The sequence below is a fragment of the Prionailurus viverrinus genome, chromosome F1 (genome assembly GCF_022837055.1).
Source record: "Prionailurus viverrinus isolate Anna chromosome F1, UM_Priviv_1.0, whole genome shotgun sequence".
Classification (NCBI taxonomy): domain Eukaryota; kingdom Metazoa; phylum Chordata; class Mammalia; order Carnivora; family Felidae; genus Prionailurus; species Prionailurus viverrinus.
Genome location: NC_062577.1, coordinates 39457838 through 39478542, shown reverse-complemented (window position 1 = coordinate 39478542; position 20705 = coordinate 39457838). Strand labels below are relative to the sequence as shown.

The following is a 20705-nucleotide window of genomic DNA, read 5'->3' as shown; positions in this document are numbered from 1 at the left end:
GGGACTGGGGCTTTGTCTTGAAGTTTCATTGTATATCAGTCGCACCAGTCTTACTTGAATTTGTGTTTTTGGGTGGGGGGCACTGGGAGAGGGTGGGAGAAACCAGTGGGCGTGGAACGAAGGGTATAAAGCCCCTCAGGTCATTGGTTGGGAGATCCACTGAGGCACACCCAGCTCTGTCTTGGGCACACCCAAGCAGGGAGTGCTTTCCTGCTCTGGATGGAAGGAATTGTTCCCAGATCACAGGAGATGGTGTGGACCAGCATGGCTGGGGAGGAGGCAAAGCCTGACTCAGATGGATCCCTGTAAGATTTGAGGGGCCGGGAAGGCTGCCCCAGGAGGGAGGGGGTCAAGGAGCAAAGGGCTGGTGTGCTATCAATTAGAAGATACCAGGACCTTTCAGCTCTAGACATGGGCCACCTGCACTGGGGGGCTGAGACTTTCGTACTTGAGTTAGAAATTGGGGCGCGGGTGTTCTGGGTCGGTGCCCGCGAAAGGTTCAACCCTAGCTTCACAGGTCATGGGCCTGCCTTCTCCTCCCCAGGCCCCCACCTCCAGGCAGCAGCTTTGTATTCCTTGATATTTTGCGGTTTTGGTCTGCCTATCAGGTCAGCCTCGAATGCGCCCCACCTGGCCTGAGACATAATCGTAGAAGTCCAAGTTGGTAAAGCAACGCACCCCTCTCCTCTCCTGCCGGCATGTCCAGTGCCCTCCCACCCAGACCCCCTTAGCAGACATCACCCCACCCTGCTGTCCTCAATCAGTGGTTCTCAACTGATGGGATGCATGCAGGGTTTTTAACCATCTCGCTGTCCCTGCAGTCTGATGGGAGGTTTTGTCTGAGACGATCCATGAGTGAATATCTGGCCAGAACCATCCTGCCGTTCTCCCTCTGTCTGCAAAACTACTAGTTCTCCAAGCTCTCCTCAAGCACCACCTCCCCCGTCTTCTCCCCCACTCGGGCTGGGCTCTGGCCACCCCCCCCTTTACTCCCAGGGCACCCCTTCATCCTGCCCCTTGTCTTTGCTACTATATACGGTGCAAATGGTACAACCTTGATTTTTTTCCCATTTCGGTAGACAATTAAGTCATTGACATTGATGAAACATCCTTTTCCTACTCAGTTGAAACATTGCTTTTGTTGAACATGTTTTCCACATATGCTCAAATCTACCTCTGTCTGTCTGTCCTGATGCCTGTTCCATGCTTTGATCTCAACGAGTTTATAGTAAGTTTTGAATAGTATGCCCCTGGCCATTGCTCTCTTTTTGTTTGAACTCGAGGAGAACTGACATGTTTTATGATATTGCTTCCGTATGCGGGAACATGTTCGGATCTTGTTTATGTCCTGCACTAGGTTTTGTAGATTTTACTATCTAATTTATTGTGATTAAATTTAGTCCTAAGTATTTTATAGCTTTTGACACTCTTGTGGATTCATTTGCCCCTGTTTCTATTTCTAATTGGTTTCTGCTAACGTAGAGAAAAGCTATTAATTTTTGTATATTCACCTTAAATCCAGCAAATTCTATTTTATTCCTGGTCTATTTTTTTTTTTTTTTTACAGTCTAGAAAACTGAAGGCTTTTGTAGATATCCAAACATACTTACAACTATTGGCAGTTATATCATAATCATATATATATATATGTATATATATATACACACACACACATATGTATTTTTCCCCTTTTCTTAGTATAATAGCCAAAATTTTTAAGACAATGCTGAGCAACATGGTGGTACCCTTCATGCTTTTTTTTAATTACTTATTTTAATGGCAACACCTTTAGCATTTCAAAGTTTATGGTGTTTATGGTTGGTTTTTAGGAAATAGGGCATATATGTGCGTTTGCCCAGGTACCCGACTGAAATCTCTCCCCCACAGGGGTGCCCATGGGGGCTGATGTTGACGAGGTGTTGATTTTAGCATCGAAAAGACAAGTCAGAGCTCCTGACCATCACAAGATTTTTTAGCAGAGCAACTTAGAGGATCTTATGTCATACGTTAGGTTTCCGCTTATTTTCCTTTGGAGAAATGGTCTGGGACAAAAATTAAAAGAAAACAATATAAGAATAATCAAAAGGAGAAGGAGGAGAAGAAAAGAAAAAGAAAGAGAAGGAGGAGGAGGAGGAGGAGGAGGAAGGGGAGGGGGAAGGAGAGGAGAATCAGCTGCATTAATCAAGGTAGTGATGTTAATGCTGGGCTATTGGGTGTCCTAGAGACCCCAGATGAGTCGGGACAGGTCAGTATTTGGAGCAACTCAGAACCCTGGGCCCCTGCAGTGCAGGGTCCTCTTGGGGACAGGAAGCTGAGTCAGAAAAGCTCAAAGCTGACAAGTGTATGTGTATGGGGGTGGCAGAAGTGAAGGAGGCAACCGGCCTCTCTGGTGAAGCAATCTTTACTCCCATATTCCCCCTCCCCTTCTCATTCACATCCCCGGAGCTGAGGCACCTCTGTAGATCTCAGGTGACCCTGAGCAGACTCCTTTGCAGGACCCCCATATGAGGGGAACAGAAATGACCAAAACAAGGGGCCAAGGCTACCACAGAGAAAGCAAGGACATAGGGCCCGGGGGCACTGGGCATGGGGGTCCCACCCTCAGATCTCTGACACACACAGAGACTGGGCAGAACCAGTAATAACTACCAACATGTAGCGCCTTTACAGCAATTCTCTGGGCATTTCATTTTACAGATGAAGAAACTGGAACTCAGAGTAGTTAAGGAACTTGCTCGACGTTGCACAGATAGTAAATGGCAGAGCTGGGATTCAAATCCAGGCAAACTGACCCCAGAGCCTGTTGCCCCAGAATGTTTGCACTCAGCCATCCAGGCCACTCGTGCTAAGGTCAAGGACCAAAGATCAGATCATCTAAAAGCTGCCAAGTTTTGCCTGGGATCCTGGAGTTTGTGCACACACCAGACTTTGCAGACAGAATAAGTAACGTGAACATGGTTAGGTCCCAGAGTGGGTTGTATGGTACTCCTCCCCACCCTGCTCCCCAAAGATATGTCCACCAGAATCTCAGAATGTGACCTTATTTGGCATAAGGGTCTTTGCAGATGTAACTGAGGTAAGAATCTCAAGATGAGATCATCCTGGATTAAGGTGGGCCCTAAATCCAGTAACAAGTGTCTTACTAAGAGGCAACAGAAAACACACTGAGACACAGGGGAAAGACCATGAGACAGAGATTGACTTAATGTCACCACGAGCCAAAGAATACCAGGAGCCTTCGGAGGCTGGAAGGCACAAGGAAAGTTTCTTCCTTAGAAACTTCAGAGGACAGATGGCCTTGCCAACACCTTGATTTCAGACTTCTGGCCTCCAGAACTGAGAAAGAATGAATTTCTGTCATTTTAAGCCCCCCAGTTTGTGGGAATATGTTGCAGCAGCCGTAGGAAACTAATACAGCTCCCTATGACTTGTAAGAAACAGGGCATTTAAAGGGCACCCGTCTGACTCAGTTGGTGAAGCGTATGACTCTTGATCTCCAGGTCATGTGTTCAAGCCCCAGGTTGGGCGTGGAACTTAGTTAAAAAAAAAAAAAAAGCAAAAAGCCAAAGGCATTTAAAACTACTACTAAGCTCATCCTTGCTATTTACCATTATGTACTTTTCTCAATCAATGGATATAAAATACGTCCATTGTGTCCATATGCGTCATGTGGATAGTGATGAAATTTGACTTTTATGAAATATATATTACATTTGCAACCCCATCGTCTTACAGAGAGGGCATGTGGATTCCAGAGGGAGCGGTGAAGAAACAAGCGAGCAGGCTGGTCTGGAGCCCAGCTCCCCTGACTTGTGAGTCATCCCTCTTCCTCCAGAGCCCAGTAAATTATAGATCACTCATAGGTCTTCACCAACTGACACCAAGGAAATCAGAACCCTCCTTGTCCAGCAGGAGGCTTAGAAACACTTCTTGCTTCCCTCTCTTTGCCTCCCGGTTTGGTCATGTTAAGGGCCCGGTTTACCCACCGCGATTGTTCCAGAAAACCAAGAATTGCTAAAGGCCATTGTGTCAGGTTTGCCCAACCCACGCTGTGTGACCTAGCCCTGCACGCCCCACCTCAACCCCTCTCGCCCGCCTCTGCCACCCCCTGATTTCACCACTCCGGGCTAGGATGGAACGGGGCAGCCTGATAAAAGGAGAGCAGGGTCTAGAGAGTCGGTTGCACAGGCTGGAGTCTGGTGCCGAGCCAGCGCCATGGCATGGTCCGTGGCCCGGGCAGGTGAGTAGGCCATCAGGGACAGTGGGCGGGGCCCTGGGGGCTGTAAGGCAGGGAGGTGGCTTCTGCCTCGTGGCGCTGTTTGCAAGGGTACCGAAGCATTCAGGAGAGCCTCAGAGAGCCATCCTGTTCCTTCCTCTGCCTCTATTCCTGTGGGCCCCCTTTGGCTCTTTCAATTCAAGAGCCTTTGTGTTGCAAGGAAAGGCTTTTCTCAACAGGCTGAAATGGACGTTTCCTGTGCCCCCTCGCCCCCTCCGGGTCCTGGAAGCCCAGAGTCGGTGAACACCACTGCGGTGGGTGGTTTTGTCTTTCCCACGTTCTTAGGCTTCTGCTTTTGGTCCTTATGCAAGAGATGCCCCCTGCCAGCAGCTTCCCCAGCCCCGTGCTGGTTGTCTTGCAAGAAAGCGGGCAGCCTGGGGGCCACGACCTTGGGTGCCCTTGCAAGTTCTCTTGCCCTCGCAAGCCCTTGCAAGGCTTTATTAGGTGAATGGGAAAATTCAAGGTCATCAGAAAGGTGAAATAAATCTTTTGAAAGGAGTCCTGCCGAGCCTAGGTCTCCAAGCATGTTGGGAACTCAGCTAACCTCCTGCGAGGCGTGGCGGGAAAGCCACAGAATGTGGTAAATACTGGCTGTGAGCAGAGGCACAGAGGCCTCCCTGAGAGATGGGATCGCTGGCCTAACCCTTCCAAATTGGCTCTTTCCAGCCCCAGGACAGCCCCAGCTTTCCTGCCTGTTCAAAAAGGGAAACTTTCTCTCTGAAAACCTCACAAGTTAGTGGTTTTCCTAGATCTTTCTCAATACACACCGTCCTCCACTGGCGCTCTAGGGAGGGACAACCTCAACTCACGGAAACTTCCATCAGCTCTAGGACTAGTCTAGGCCAGAGAGGGGCCCCTGCCGTCTGGCCTGGGGGTGAAGGGATGGACACAGTGCCCTCCTGGGTCCCTTTTGGACAGAGAAGGTTGATTTGCGGGAAGCCATCCTGGGTCTAGCCCCCTTTGACCACCTCTACCCACTGTGTTTCAATAGGCATACAGGGCCCGGAAAAATGCAAATAACCTCGTAACCTCTGCCTTCTCTCCTGTGCTGTTACAGGTTTGATAGTTCTACTGATGATCCAATGGGGTAAGTGGTGCCTTTCCTTTGTCGTTTAAATGTTGATTTTATTTTTGAAAGAGAGAGAGAGAGAGAGAGGCAGAGAGAGAGAGAGAGACGGAGAATCCCACGCGGGCTCCTTGCTGTGGGCGCAGAGCCTGACGCGGGGCTCGAACCCACGAACCGTGAGATGGTGACCGGAGCCGAAATCAAAAGCTGGACTCCTAACCGACTAAGCCACCCAGGCGCCCCCATAAGGGGTGCCTTTCTTGAGGCTAGTCGTGAAGCTCGGCCCCTTCCCTGGGCTCTGCCACCCTCCCCACCCACTCCCCCAGCCCCGCCCCCAACCCCATGCCAAGAGTTCTTGCCATGTTTCCAGTGAGGCCACTCCTCCAAAGCTCAGCCCTCTGCAGGTGTCCTCATGCCCCACACCTTCTTCCAGGAAGATTCTTGCCTCCTCATCCACTAGCTGGACCACATGTCCACGGGCCAGCTTCAATGTCAGCCTCGCTCAGGTCTTTCCTGAGGTCACTCGCTCCAACCTCTGTGCTCTCATATCTCTGAACACATTTTCCAGTATGTATGTCAGTGCTGCTAATTATTGGCATAGATGTCTCCCCGACCAGGCTGTGAGCTGCCGGAGGTGAGGAACCTAGGTCTTACCCAGCTCCGTGTCCCAGCCCCGTAACTCATACTCCCGTTTCTGTTGAACTGATGGCATGTAGGGCCTGGAGGAGCCAGGAGAGCTCTTCCTGTATCAGACGGGAGAGAGATCTCTGGGGGACCTTCAGCAACTTGGACGCTGGCGTTCCCTTCCCACCCCACCCCGCTCCCTGTGTGTCTGTGGCCCCAAGAATGTTGGCTCCTCGGACCCTCACCCTGAGGCTGGGCTGTGACATTAGACAACTATTTCCCCTCCTGGCCTCACAGGAGGCAACAGCCAGAGGCCACAGAAATAACAAACATGGGGAAGAAAGGTGGAAGGTTCCCCAAACGTTTAAGTCCAAGCTGCTTCTGGGCATATGGCGTGGTATGATATATATATATTAACGGAGTTTTATGTGAATGAAGGGTTAATATATGCAAAGCGCTTAGAATAGAGTTTACTATCTGTTAGCACTGTTCAGAGTATTTAACATACTAACTCGCTGTCCATACAACAGTCCTTTGAGGTAGGAATGATGGTCATTGTCATGGTATGGAGGAGGAAGCTGAATTGCCTGGCTACAGAGCAGCAGAGTTGGGATTTCAAGCCAGGCATGAAAATTCCAGAGACCCTGTTCTTAACCACCGTACTTCATTGCCCCCATAGTACAAAAATCCATGCATAACGTTTTTTTAACATTTTATTTTTTTAATTTATTTGAGAGAGAGAGAGAGCGCGCGCGCACAGGCAGGGGAGGGGCAGAGAAAGAGGGAGAGAGAGAATCCCAAGTGGGCTCTCTGTTGTCAGCACAGAGCCAAATGTGAGGCTCGACCTCACGAACCATGAGATCATGACCTGAGCCAAAATCAAGTCAGTGGCCCAATCGAATGAGGCACCCGGGCACCGCAGGATATTTGATATGATACGACAGGATGTGATATAAGAAGAGACTCCGGGCTTCTTCCTAGACGGTCCTACGATGTGTTCCCTGGGTTAACCCTTTGCTTTGGGGAGTTCACCAACCCTCCTCCTGTATCACTACAGGCTGTACTCTCAGCCCCCACTGGCAAGTTCTGGCAAGTTCTACTCCTAAGTGGCCTCTGGCTAGAGCCAGTGATGACCCAAGAACTCCAGCTTCTCCTTCGGGAGCCACCGATCTGCCCAGGGGGGGGGTCCCAGATAGTCCTTCATGTGCTGGGTTCCCACACAGCCTCCTGTGGCCATTTTGCACCTTCTTCCCCCTCCCCTGACCTCTCAGTGGCCAAATGGAGGCTGGAGAGGACTGTGGAGAGATCCTGTTGGGACAAAAAGAAGTCCTAGAGTTTAGACACTGGCCATAGATGTGCTCCAGTACAAACTCCCCATTCTGCCAAGTCCTTGGCATAAAATGTTGGCTTGTGCAAACCATACCCTCACAGACGACAAGTTCTAGAAGAGCCCTCAGAGACCACACAATCATTTTCAGATGGGGACCCTGGGCCAGGGCTGAAGGGGCAATTGGCCCAAAGTACATTTCTGGCAGATACAGGAGTAAAAACCAGCATTCTTGCTTTCTGGTTATCTGGTCAACCTAACATAGCACCGACCTCAGTGGAGGCCCTTGCCGCTAGATCAACTCCCTGGGAACAGACATCCCCACCCACCCACCCAACGAAAGTCCCCAAACTTTCTGAGGACTCCAGAAACAAGCTGCCTTTGAGTCGGACAAGTCGGACGCTTAACCGACTGAGCCAGCCAGGTGCCCCTGTATTTGCATTTTAATGAACATTCTGAAGTGTTCCAAGCAACATGTTGAAAGTCCTGCCTCTCTGCTGTCAGCCGATCAGGTGTCATGTTTAACACCCTCTGGCATTAGGTAGAGGGGGTCAGTCCTCAGCAGACCCTTCTGACCACCATTTCTTTTCTTGGCCCCGAATGGCCAGGCTCTGCTGCAAAGCTGGTCTGCTATTTCACCAACTGGGCCCAGTACAGACAGGGAGCTGCTCGCTTCTTGCCCAAGGATGTGAACCCCAATCTGTGCACCCACCTCATCTATGCCTTTGCGGGCATGACCAATCACCAGCTCAGCTCCATAGAGTGGGATGATGAGGTTTTCTACCAGGAGTTCAACGGCCTGAAGAAGATGTGAGTTGCACTGGACGGGGATGGGGGTTGGTGGAGGCAGGAACCTCTTTCCAGAGCCAAAAACCTTCCCCAGCACTGCAATCCTGCTACAGACCTGCTGTGTGGCTTTGGGCAAGTCACATCACCTCTCTGGGCTTTCCTGTGCTTATACGGGAGGAGTAGGGGTAGATAGGGACTCCTGAAGGGCCCTTCCATTTAGGTCTAGGTGGGATCTGGCTTGGGAAACTGTTTTCTCTGCTGGGAATGTATGCCCTTCTTCCTCCTACAATCTATGCGTTTTTTCAGCTCCCGTGTTATCACCCTCTTGACAAAGCCGCTCTGTGGATACGCCCTGATCTCTCTTCCTGAGTTCTTCATGTGTATGTCTCCCCAGCCAGACAGGCGGCCCTTGAAGACAAGAGCATGCTGTTTCTTTCCCAATCTAGAGCTCCCCTCACCCAGGATCTATGCATAGGGACTTACACCTTCCCCCCCACCCCATCAGTGCCCATCAGGGCACCCATAACCCCTGGGCTATGAGGTGAGCCTGGGGAACTGGCTGGGCATTAAAACCTGCAAATTCTGGCATTTGTCTTATCTTTCCCAGGAATCCCAAGCTGAAGACACTGCTTTCCATCGGGGGCTGGAACTTTGGCACTCAGAAGTGAGTTGGCCACGGCACCTGTATGGCAGAGCCACTGGGTGGTGACCTGACTCACTGGCAAGAGAGAACCCGGCCAGTGGGTTCTGGGAATCAGGCCAGGTGGAATATAGTCAGGGTGGGGGATCAGGAGGGTGGCCTGGACTCTGGGGGCTGACCTTCCTCCTGGGCTCGTGGGGCCTCATCGGGAGGGCTGTGGAGGGGGCTGAGCTCTGACTGTTACACATCCGGTCTTGCCGGGAGCACAGGAGAGATCCTGGCCTCTTTCCAGGCCTCAGTGTCTTCCTCCATGAAATGGGTACAGGGAGAGTCCCAACTAACCTCAGACAACATACAGTGACGATATTTCCTGAGCTCTGAGACAGGATATCTTGTCTGAGAATTTTTGTTCCACTTCTGGGTGTCAAAGGCAGTCTGCGAGAACGAGCTCGGATGCCAAACTGTGGGCATTTTTGAGGAATAGGACGTTTTTGAGGAATTCGGGAGATGATGGAATGGGACATATGAAACTAGACTTTTCCCAGAAAGTCCACAATATATGGTTCCCAAAGTTCTAAACTACTCTTTCTAAAACTTTTTGGATCATGAGCCCTTTTGAAAACCTGATACAATTTATGACCCACCTTCCCCAATCTTTCATTGGAATGAGAGGATTCTTAGCCTGGGGTTCCCAGGCACATGGACCCCACTTAAGTGCTGCTATTAATTAAATCAGTAAATGAATAGAACACCAATTAAAGTAGGATCCGTCTATAAATACCTCGAGACACTTACAGGGATCTTGGGAATCAGGAGATGTGGGGAGGGGGTTCCTGGGGCAGCTTGGGATTTTAAGGGGCTCCAGACTAGTCACAGTGATGGCACAAAGCATTTTACAAGTGTGAGTTTGAAGAAAATGACCACATTGACCCACCAGAGAACGAAAGCAGCAGGTTTCCAGGTTACTCAACTCCTTCTATTTCCCTTTGTGCTCATATTAGAAACTGTTCCCTCCTTTCTAAACCTCGACCCTGGGGTGACAGCCGGCTCTGATTCAGGGGACCACAATTCCCTGAGCAGGGACAAGGCAGTAGGCGTGTGGAGGGAGTTTGGGGAGGCAGAGCTCCTGGCAAGTCACTGTGCCCTGGGGGCCGGACACCCTTCTAGACGGTCCCTTTCCTTAGGCCTGGCTGGTAAGTCAACAGCAAATAGCCCAGCAGCATCTGAAGCAGCCCTCCCAGCATCCTCCTGGCCTGAACAGCCAGCCACAAATATCCTGCGTAGTTTCTCGTCTGCCTGTGAGGGAGAGAGTGGCCTCCTGTCAGCAAAACAGGCCCATACTGCCCTTTGTCACCTCGCAGATTCACAGATATGGTGGCTACGGCCAACAACCGTCAGACCTTCGTCAACTCAGCCGTTAAGTTTCTGCGCAAATATGATTTTGATGGCCTTGACCTTGACTGGGAGTACCCAGGGAGCCGGGGGAGCCCTCCTTCGGACAAGCAGCGCTTCACAGCCCTGGTGCAGGTATGGTTGGGGGTCACCCAGTTGGCCTGGGGTGGGGGTGGGGGCCCAGATTGGTGGCCTCGCCGGACAGGCCGGTGCTGTTCTGTCCCCAAGGTCTGTTGCTTCGGGTATGTGCAGAGCCCAGACGAGCCCTGCGGTCAGTTTTCAGACTCCCGAGGGTGAACATCTGCCTGGGGCCCACAGGGGCCAGCCTGGCCCCTGCCTTTGTATTCACTGTGAGCCACCTCTGCAGGACCTGGCCGCTGCCTTCCAGCGGGAAGCCCAGACGTCAGGGAAGGAACGCCTCCTTCTGAGCGCAGCCGTCCCGGCCGGGAGAAAGAACATAGAGGCTGGATACGAGGTGGACAAAATTGCTCAGTGAGTCTCAGGCCGATGGCGTGGAACGTGTGTTCTCTGAGGTGGGAGAGACCGAGGTCGGGCTGAGTCGCCTCAGGAGTAGAGCAGATGGTCACCTGCAAGGTACCGTCTGGGGAAAGCCCCACCCCTCCACCAGCAGATCCAGGAAGGATTTGCTCACGCTGTCTGCTTACTCCAGTGTCCTGGAGTCTCTCTTTTGGAATCCTTGACCTTTTCCTTGGGAACTCGGTCTTAGCATCAAGCACCCTGGGAGCGCGAGAGTGAAACCAAGAGGACAAGTCGTCTGGCTCTCTGCACCCCAAGGTGTTGAGCGTTAGAAATGCGGAATCTCCGGCCCTACCCCGGGCCTCCTAAAAGTAGAGCCCGCGCTTCAATGGCGTTCCCGGGTGATTCACGTGCGCACAAAAGTTTTAACAACACTGAGCTAGATTTCCCTCCCAAACGGTAGGAGTACAAGGCGTCCTGAGGGTGCTGTGGGGAGGATGCCAAAGACAGGAGCTGCCAACCCCCCAGTCTGAATGACGATGACTTCAATCTTGGCGGGTTAGGGGGAACTAGGGAGTGCTGTCTAATCCCCTCTCCCGGGACCAGGCGGGAGCGCTGCCTCTTACCTCGAGGGCCCTTCCCAGGCCACACACTGAGGGCAGGCAGGAGCAGGGAGGGACTGCTCACTAGCCCGTCCCCCCTCTCTCCATGCCTCCTGCAGGAGCCTGGATTTCATCAGCCTTATGGCCTACGACTTCCATGGCTCTTATGAGAAGACCACAGGACATAACAGCCCCCTCTACAAGAGGCAGGGAGAGAACGGGGCAGCGGCCGAACTCAACGTGGTGAGTGGCTGCAGAGGTGAGGCGGATCCCCCCATCCGCAGGCCCTGTCAGGTGGCCTCTTTTGAGCCTCGAGGCCCTAGTGGAAAAGAAAGGCAGGATAACCAAGCAGGGCACAGAGGAGCCCGGACTTTTCCTTTCTTTGCTTGTTTATTTCCTGTCTTGTGCCAGTGCTGAGGGGAAGCCTTACTTCTCTGTAGCCTCCTGGCTGATGTTCGACACAGCAAACCAACTGAATGACATCGAATAACGCAGTGGCTACTTGGGAAGCCGTCTTTGAGCTTGAATGTCCGGCAAAAATGACCTCTTGCTTCCTTCACCTCCTCTACCCCATTTCCTTCAAAACAATGGGTAACCATTCACTCCTTGTCACTGATTCACCTTCGGTGACGAGCCGCCTCCACCCCCTACCCCAGCACGTGGAAAGGGCAGGTTGGGTTTCAGACTGGGGTGAGTGGTGGTTTCCTGCCCCACTCGCCCTCGCCAAGCAGCCTGGAGGGCTTTTATAAGCCCACTCAACACTTTGAAAGGTAAGAACAACCATATTATTTCTTCTTTTAAAACAAACCAAAACAGCCCTAAATTAAAGTGCTTTTTAATTTTGGGGAGCCCACATCTTGGTGTATTGGCTGGGCTAGAACAATCTAGGCTTCTGTGGCTCTTTCACAAATAAGGGAGCCATCTCTGAGTGCTGAGTCAGGAATCCATAATTCACACTGAGCCCAGGCCCCTCCACCCCCATCAGGAAAACTGTATGGGTCCTGGGGGAAGCCAGCCCAGCTCGGCGGCTCGACACCCAAAGACATTCAGCTGACAGGTGAGGGCCCCGAAATCCCACCAGCACCCTGTTCCCCCAGCTATATGCTCTGGATCCACGCAGGGGGAGGGAGGCCTTTCTCTTCTTACAAGGAGAACTTCTATTCTCTATACTGTGTGCCCGGGACTGCCTCCGGCCAGAGGGGGACTTTTCTGAACTTACACAAGGTGCCATAGAGCGGAGCAGGGGGCCTTGACCTCTGCCTTTGAATAAGCTCCCATCTGATCAGAGATAAATCACGTAGACCAGCAGAAAGAAAGAAATACGAATACACGTAGTGAAAAATGCTCCTGACTTAAGTGCTAAGAGGGTGCAGAGTAACAGGAGGACTTGTACTTGAACAGAGTGGCTTCCTGGGGGAAGCGAGCCTGTAATCCTGGCTTAAGGGAAGAATCTTCAGTATTCATTTATTTCACGTACGTATGTTGGGTACCTCCTCATGCCATAGGCTGGGGGTGTTACGTGAAGTAATACACGATGGGGTCGGTCCCGTCCAGAGGCCAATGAGGCAGCCGTGTACTCATTTGTTCTTTCTATTTGAGCATCTAAGTGTCAAGCATTGTTCGAGGCACGAGGGATCCAGAGATAAATAAAACGGACCCCATTCCCTGCTCTTGTACTCTGGGTGAGACCTAGAACAACAATAATGGGCATCATGAGCGTGATCGCAGCTTTCCTTCACTGCACTATGCTGGGCCTTCCACGTGCATCACATCTTTTCGTTCTTGCCATTTCTATCGCTTCCATTTTACACACAGGAAGCCCGAGGCTCAGCAAGGTTAAGTTGTTGAGTGAGGAAGGGATCTCGGCCGCTTTGCTCACTGAGGTATCCCAAGCATAGAGCCTGGCCACAGTGGGCCATCAATAAATATTTGCCCCGTGAATGGTTGTCTGACTCCAATGGTTGTCTGGGGTCGAGGGTCTAAGACAAGACCTAAAGAAGACAGGACGGTGTTGGAACACTAAAGCCCATCGGAAGCCCGCAGACTTAGATGACCAGAACCAGGCCGAAGGCAAAGTACATTAACCCTGCCCCTCTTTCTCCATCACCAGGACTTTGCCGTGCAGCTCTGGGTGCAGAAGGGGACCCCTGCCAACAAACTGATCCTTGGCATGCCTGCCTATGGACGATCCTTCACCCTGGCCTCCCCATCAAACACTGGAGTGGGGGCCCCAGCTACGGGGCCTGGAACCCCTAGCCCCTTCACCAAAGAGGGAGGGCTGCTGGCTTACTATGAGGTGGGAAAACCCCACGGGGCCCCGAGTATGGGCTGGGGTGGGGGGTGTTCCTACTCCCATAGTTTCTGAGTGAGGATGCCAAGAGCAGCAAATTCTGGCCAAGTGAAGCCCAACCCCTTTATGCCATCTTGGATTATCCTTAAACCCCAGTGCCTCATTGAATCCAGGGTTCTAGGTCACTCAATCTAGAACCTCCTACGTTCTCCAGACTTCCTCAGATAGGAATTTTCCAATCTCTAGTCTCCTCTGGGCAAAGAGGCACAGATGTCTGTGGTGCCCCCTGCCTCTGCCCCAGCTCTGCCCTCTGCTCCTAACAGGTCTGCTCCTGGAAGGGGGCCACTAAGCCCAGAATCATGGACCAGAAGGTGCCCTATGCCTTCAAGGGCAACCAGTGGGTGGGTTTTGATGATGTGGAGAGCTTCAAAACCAAGGTGAGGCCCAGCCCTGCTGGGAGGGGGGTGGTCCTGGATGGGTCCAGGTCAATAACATTGAATGATGGCATCCAGAACCTCTCCAAAGAGGAATCTCCTCTGAAACATTTCACAAGTCTTTGTGTGATAGCATTTTGTATTTTTACCAACTATTGATTAAGAAAAGGCATGATCACAAAAAATTGCCCTACGTTAAGTACCACTCTTGAAAGAATTTGTATTTTATTACATATATGTTTGCATTTAATAAAATACAAATTCTACAGACATACGAAGAGGAGAAATACATACAGTGAGAGATATCATTTTATTCAGCTCAATGACAACATTTGTGCATGCTCAGATTACAGACCTTTTGATTTACTTATATGACTCCCCACTCCTGCCCAGTATCAGCGGCTCAAAACAAGTGTATTTGTGTGTTTCCATGCCTCTCTCCCCCATGAGATCACGAACTCCTGCAGAGGCACCTGCTCTGGTTTGTCTATCCGGACATCTCACGTCAGCTGCGATGCAGGGCAGACAGTGGCCGGTCCCTCTAGAGGTGTAGACAAAGCGCTCTGGGAGAATTGCGAAGGGAGTGTGATCCTGGCGGCGGGGAGATGGGAGAAGGGATCACGGTGGAAGGGTCTTTGAGAAGGTCTGAAAACAGAAGGGCGAGGAAACTGAGAAGCAAAGACATGTGGGGAGGAGAGGCCAGGCTGGACTCCGAAAACAAGCTGTCGGCCCTCACCGCTGGAGGGGAAGTAGCCAGAATGGGAGACTGGGGCCAGCAAGGGCTCCAGACCAGCCCTACTCTCCAACTCCCCGCATGGCGTGTTAGGCTTAGGGGACGGGGAAACCCACTTGCGGGAACACACAGCCATTCACTGGGGAAACCTCAGGGATCTGGTGGAGGAAAGAAGGCCCTCAGGGAGGACAAAGACTTAAAGAGAGGAAATCGTTCAGATCTCTGGGGAAGCTTTGTCATCCCTATGGGAACTGGACTCGTCACAACCGCAGGCCGTGCCCCCAAACACAGCAGCTCAGCACAGAAAAGACGGAGTTGTCAAAGCTTGCAACCTAGGGAAGTTCACACGCGCATCCACTCCCCAAACCCCCACCCTCACCCTCACCCAGGCCATGCTCCTGTTGAGAGGGGCAGATTCCAGAGGGATCAGGACTCAGTCGCCTAGGCTTCCCGCCCAGGGCTGTGTCCAGAAGCCTTGACCACTCATGACCTGGGGGTGCTGGAAAAAGAGCCCTATCCAGATGAGGAAGCGGGTTCTGGGACGGGACGGGCCGGGTTCCCTCGGGTTCCTCCACCTGCGCCTTGCTCCTCGTGCACAGGCCAGCTACCTGAAGCAGAAGGGACTGGGTGGCGCCATGGTGTGGGCACTGGACATGGACGACTTCGCTGGCTTCTTCTGTAACCAGGGCCCATATCCCCTCATCAAGACACTGCAGCTGGAGCTGAGTGAGTGCGGGGCCAGGGACCAGAGGCGGAATTCGCGGGTAGAGTAGGAACACCCCCTCCCTGAACTACAGGTCCTGGCTCCTTCTGGGGAAATACCCTTATTCCAATCCTGCAATTTCCCAAATTTCATGCACCCCCAGGGGCCAAGGAAACTTTGGAAGCCATTGTCTTTTCAGGCTCTTCTTCCCCTTTCTGATCGCAGCAACGCCTGTCCAGGGCTTGCCTCTGGGGGCCCTCAGCCAGGGAGCTGCAGCTTTGCTCCTCCCTTTTCAAAGAGAAAGCCTGCGCTCACCTGGAGCGCAAGACCCCCGGAGGCCCTCGCCAGTGTGTGGCTGGTCTTTGCAGATGATAGATGGCCACTACACCCCCGTGTTTTCTGTTGAGCTGCGCTGCAGCTCTAAGTGGGGCTGTGGGGCACCTGGCTGTGCTCTGCCTTTGGGTGGGGGGAGTGGTGAGGTATTGAGCCACGGCCTGCCTGTGGTGGTTGCCCGTGTGCTTGGCCTGTGGGTTCGGGATCTCTTGGGGGAGGCTTGGCTGAATGTTCGCTGTCTCCCCAGGTCTTCCTTTAGGCCCGCCAGGACCTGAAGTCCCCGCACCAGACCAGCAGCCTTCTGAACCTGAGCGTGGCCCCAGCCTCGAACAAGACACCTTCTGCCGGGGCAAAGCTGACGGGCTCTACCCCAACCCTGGGGACCAGTCCAGCTACTATAGCTGTGCAGGGGGGCGGCTATTCCAGCAAAGCTGCCCAGCGAGCCTGGTGTTCAGCTCCTCCTGCAAATGCTGCACTTGGAGTTGAGTGCCCAGGGCCCCTGCAGCCCCAGCCACCGGGCCAGGCGCTGGGGTCACTCCACAGTCTGCCTCTGCAGCTCTCCCTGGGGGCTACAGTCCTAGAGACTTCCCTGTGGCTTTTCTGTATCCAAGCTTTCTGCTCTCAGCCTTGAGTTCCTTTTCCTATGGTCCTTCTGGACCTGTTACTTGCAAAATAAATCTATGGTTTGCTCCCCACGGTCCCCGGGGTGTGGTGACTTACAGAACCTCTCTAAGCACACTGTCAGTTCAAAACTGGGAAGGTGGGGAAGCCAAGAGGCAAGGGTGGCCTAAGGCATGCATAGGTCTGAGCCAGGCGGAAAGGCAGGCCCTTCAGCGTGCCCACATTCCAGTGGGCAGCTCTCAAGGCACTGGTGACCTCGCTGGAGAGCTTTTCCTGCTGGCCTCCACTCGGGTGTTATTCCCAAGATTCACACTAGATGGCAGCAGAAAAGAGCTTTTCCTTGCCTTAGGGCTCTGCAATGGCCACCCAGCATTAAAATAAGAATCCAAACCCCAGGTAGGTATTCAGGGCTCGCTTTGAGATAAATCCTGTTTTAGGCCTCCTATCGCCTACTGCTCCTATATGCCAGACAAAGGAGGGACAATTATTATCCTCATTTTACAGGTATTTAAACAGAAGGCTAACTAACCCAGTTCCGAGTCCAGAACTGAGTCCTAAATGGGCCACGTTGCACACGCAGAATCCCGGATAACCGAGCGATGCAAATGGTCCCTGCAGCTTTGGGTTGAAGCCTGGTCGTTCCATTGGAAGAAAATCTGCACGTAACCTAATGGTCCATCTTGCCATGCACTCACCCAAGTGAGTTCGCTGGGTTTTGGGGTGGGACTCAGGCAGGCAGCAGGAGATGGGGACACGTAGGAGAGAGGAGGTGACCTGGCCCTTCACCGTACTAGGGTTAGGGTTAGGGTTAGCCGGTACCAGATCCCCATAAAAATGACCTCCCCGCTTCTACTCCCCGCCTGTCCTCGGGCCTTTACAAATCTGTTCTTCTTCTGCCCCAAGCACAGGTCTGCTCACCACACATGCCCTTCCTTTGAGGTCTCAACTCGAAGGGGACGCGCCACATCCAGGCCTGACAAGAGCCTCCTAACTGCTCAGAATGGCGTCCAGGGTGGCGGTTTCCTTTTGGGGGGTGCAGAGCTGGATTCTGGCTCTGTCACCTGCTAGCGGTGTGACTTGAGGCCAAGAAACAGAACCTCATCACCTCATCTGTTGGGTGGAGTTAAGCCTCGTCGTCATGATCAGCACTCACTCTTCCCTCCCTCTTCCCATCTCTGTCCTTTCTTTACCTTCTGCGGGCTGGGTAAGTCAAGAATCTAGCAGAGTCTCCTTGTAGCAGAATTTATGGGTCCCCAAACAGCCCAAGTCCCCCTACATCGTCACTGTGACATTGGTGCTACCTTCATGTTGAGGACGGTTTTAAGCAGGGCTTCTCTCTGATCTTCTCCAAACCCGTGGTCCCTGTGTCAGCTCAGGCCAGTGCCACTTGTCACCCTGCCTCCTGCCCCTCCCTTGTCCAGGCCAACCTCCATCTAGCCCCCAGCTCAACGTTTCTAAATTTTGAATCAAATCCTAACACTTCCCTTACTTAAGAGATGCCAACAGCTTCCGGTGGACAGAGTCAAGTCTCCATCATCAGCATAGAGTCAAAACCCTCCATTAGGCCCCAGCCTCATCCCTTGGTCTCATTTCCTTTCATCCCACCCCAGTTTGGTGGCCGGGTCCCCAGACCACCTTGCTCAGCCATGCTGGCTTCTCATGAGAAACCTCCCATAGTCTGTCTTCACCCTTGTGAGGTTTGAGCCCCAGCCCCAAAGCAAATACTACTTTTAAACTAAACTTTCTCCCTTGACCTATCGGACTGCCCCACCAGCCCCACACAATCCACTTATAGCCTAGGGGACGCACCCCTGTACAGAGCCGGCCTTTCGAGTCAGGTGCAAATGCTGCTTGGGTTGTTGGGGGGATCAGCTTTGAGTAATAGCGTTTGAAAAGGATTTTTGTGTCACTCATGTCTTGGTGGCTTAACCCATGAATGTCTGGCCGCTCTCCCTAACAGCGATGACCACTCTCAGCCCCATGAAGGACAGGTCCCTCTGACCTTCTCTATGAGGACGTTCATAGCGTTCACCACCATGTCTAATACGCCTGCCGGAACCCAGGCAAACAGTTAAGCCCCATCCCTTCTCCCAACTGGGACCAAGCTCTCCTGGGGGGCCGGCAGGCCCCCACCTCCACAGGTACCCACTTCCAAATGTACCACACCCTACGTGAGCAGTGAAACTCTATTGTTTTTATTGTGGTTTAATTTTGAAATCTACCATATAGACCAAAGAGTGTTTCAAATATGTATGCTCAGTATCTCGCATGAGTCTGTCACCCAGGTAAGGAAACAGAACATTGCCAGTACCTTCAAAACTACTGATGCGCTTCTCCCTAATCCTACACCCTTCTATCTCGATTTCGATTATTCATTCCCTCGTCTTCTCATAGCTTTATCAACTGTGCGTATATTCCTAGACTAGAAGTTGTTTATTCTAGACTATTTTGAACCTTATATAAATAGAAACGTACTGTGTGGTGCTTTCTCTGGCTCACTTCTTATCTTCACTTAGCCAGAGCTCACCCTATTCACTGCTGCATAATTTTCTACCACATGCCATGCCAAAATCTCTACTTTCTGCTATCAGGACACATGGGTGTTGTTTCCAGTTTGGGGCTAACGTGGACCACATTGCTACAAACACTTTTGAGCCTGTCTATTGGTACCCATGTGTACGATTTGGGACACACGCGAGTTCAACTTTCCTAGATGCGGGCAGAGGTTTTCCCAAAGTGGACATACAACTACTCCCTACCATTGCAGCGTTCCTAGTGAACCCCATCCTCACCATTCCTACGCCCTACTTTATGCTGATCTGTGAGGTGTAAAAACGGCATCTCACTCGAGTTTAAACTCGCATTGCCTTAATTACTTACATTTCAGCATCTTCTTACGTCTACAAGCTATTTGTGTTTGTTCTTTTGTGAATAATCTGTTGTGTCGCTTGCCCATGTTTCTATTGTGTTGTCTCTTTCTTATTGAAATGTAGCAGTTCTTTACATATTCTGAACACAGATCTTTGATGTAGGTTTGACCATATCTTTTCCCAGTTTGAGGTGTGGCTTTTCATTTTTTGAGTATTGTTTAAGGTAGTTACCTTTGCCAATCCTATCCCTTACGGTTTGTGCTTCCTGCATTTTGTTTAAGAAGTCTTCTTCTAGGGGCGTCTGGCTGGCTCAGACAGAAAAGCATGTGACTCTTGATCATAGGGTTGTGAGTTCAAGCCCCATGCTGGTTGCAGAGATTACTTAAATTAAAAAAATAAATAAATAAACAAACAGGGCACCTGGGTGGCTTAGTCGTCGGTTAAGTGTCTGAATCTGAATCTTGATTTCAGCTCAGGTCATGATCCTCTGATTCGTGGGATCAAATCCCACATCAGGCTCTACACTGACAGCACAGAGCCTGCTTGGGATTCTCTCTCTCTGCCAGTCCCTGCCCCCTTGTGCCCCCCCCCCCAAATAAATAAGTAAACTTAAAAAAAAAAAGAAAGAAAGAAATCTCACGATTCATCGGTTCCAGCCCCACCTCAGGCTCTATGCTGACAGTGCAGAGCCTGCTTAGGATTCTCTCTCTGCCCCTCCCCCACTTGTACTGTCTCTGTCTCTCTCAAAATAAATAAACTTTAAAAAATAAATTAAATTAGATTTTCTGGCTAATTGTTGCTAACCTATAATAACATCACTGACATTTGGAAACTGATGCAATGTCCAGGAAACTTTTCAAACCCTCTTACTAACTTTAATGATCATTCTGCAGAGTGTTCTATACAGACAATCGTATTATCTACACGAATAAGTTTTGTTTCCTCCATTCCAAGCCTTATGCCTTTGTTTATTTTACTAGTTGACTGTGCTAGCTGAGGCCTCCAATACAGTGGTGAATAAAAGCAGTGATAATGGGCATCTTACCTTCTTCCTGGCCTGAAAGGGGATGTTTGCAACATCTCACCGTTAAGTATGCGATTTAGCGTAGGTTTTTCGCAAACGTCTTCTATGAGACTAAGGAAGTTTGCTTCTACTCTTGGTTTCCCGAGAGTTTCCATAAGAAGGGCTGTGAGTTTTTTCAGGAAGCTTTTATTTTCAATAGATTTTTGCTTTTATTCTGTTCATAAAGCAAATTACATTCATCAGCTTTCCCCCTGTTACATTCATCTTGCATTCCTAGGAGTAATCCAACATGGCCCTGGTGGGTTATCTTTCCCGTGCATCGCCGGATCTGGCCAATACTGTGTTTCACATTTTTGTGTTTATATATTAATAACAAGATGGGCCTGCGTGTTTTCTTTCTCACACACTAGGATGCCCTTGCCATCACTGCTACCGGCCAGGTTAATAATAAACCGACTTGGGGTATCAATGTTTTGCTGGCCTCATTAAGCGAGTTGGGGAGCT

General features: G+C 51.3%; 1 protein-coding gene across 6 annotated transcripts in view; it reads left to right on the top strand.

Moving 5' to 3' along the window:
• Window positions 1–16379, top strand: part of CHIT1 (chitinase 1) — a 35873-nt gene extending 19494 nt beyond the window's left edge. For 3 of the 6 annotated variants that reach the window (XM_047841311.1, XM_047841309.1, XM_047841310.1), the window contains 11 exons: window positions 3736–3812; window positions 5334–5363; window positions 7902–8103; window positions 8690–8746; window positions 10084–10249; window positions 10482–10606; window positions 11313–11436; window positions 13304–13489; window positions 13807–13920; window positions 15250–15376; window positions 15934–16379. In XM_047841311.1, coding sequence (XP_047697267.1) covers window positions 3743–3812; window positions 5334–5363; window positions 7902–8103; window positions 8690–8746; window positions 10084–10249; window positions 10482–10606; window positions 11313–11436; window positions 13304–13489; window positions 13807–13920; window positions 15250–15376; window positions 15934–16172 — 1440 coding nt within the window. In that variant the 5' untranslated portion in view covers window positions 3736–3742 and the 3' untranslated portion in view covers window positions 16173–16379. Of the gene's footprint in view, window positions 1–3735; window positions 3813–4111; window positions 4241–4455; window positions 4531–5135; window positions 5200–5333; window positions 5364–7901; window positions 8104–8689; window positions 8747–10083; window positions 10250–10481; window positions 10607–11312; window positions 11437–13303; window positions 13490–13806; window positions 13921–15249; window positions 15377–15933 lie in introns of those variants that run through there. The other 3 variants (XM_047841313.1, XM_047841312.1, XM_047841314.1) reach the window with 3 other exon arrangements.
• Window positions 16380–20705: the final 4326 nt, after the last annotated feature.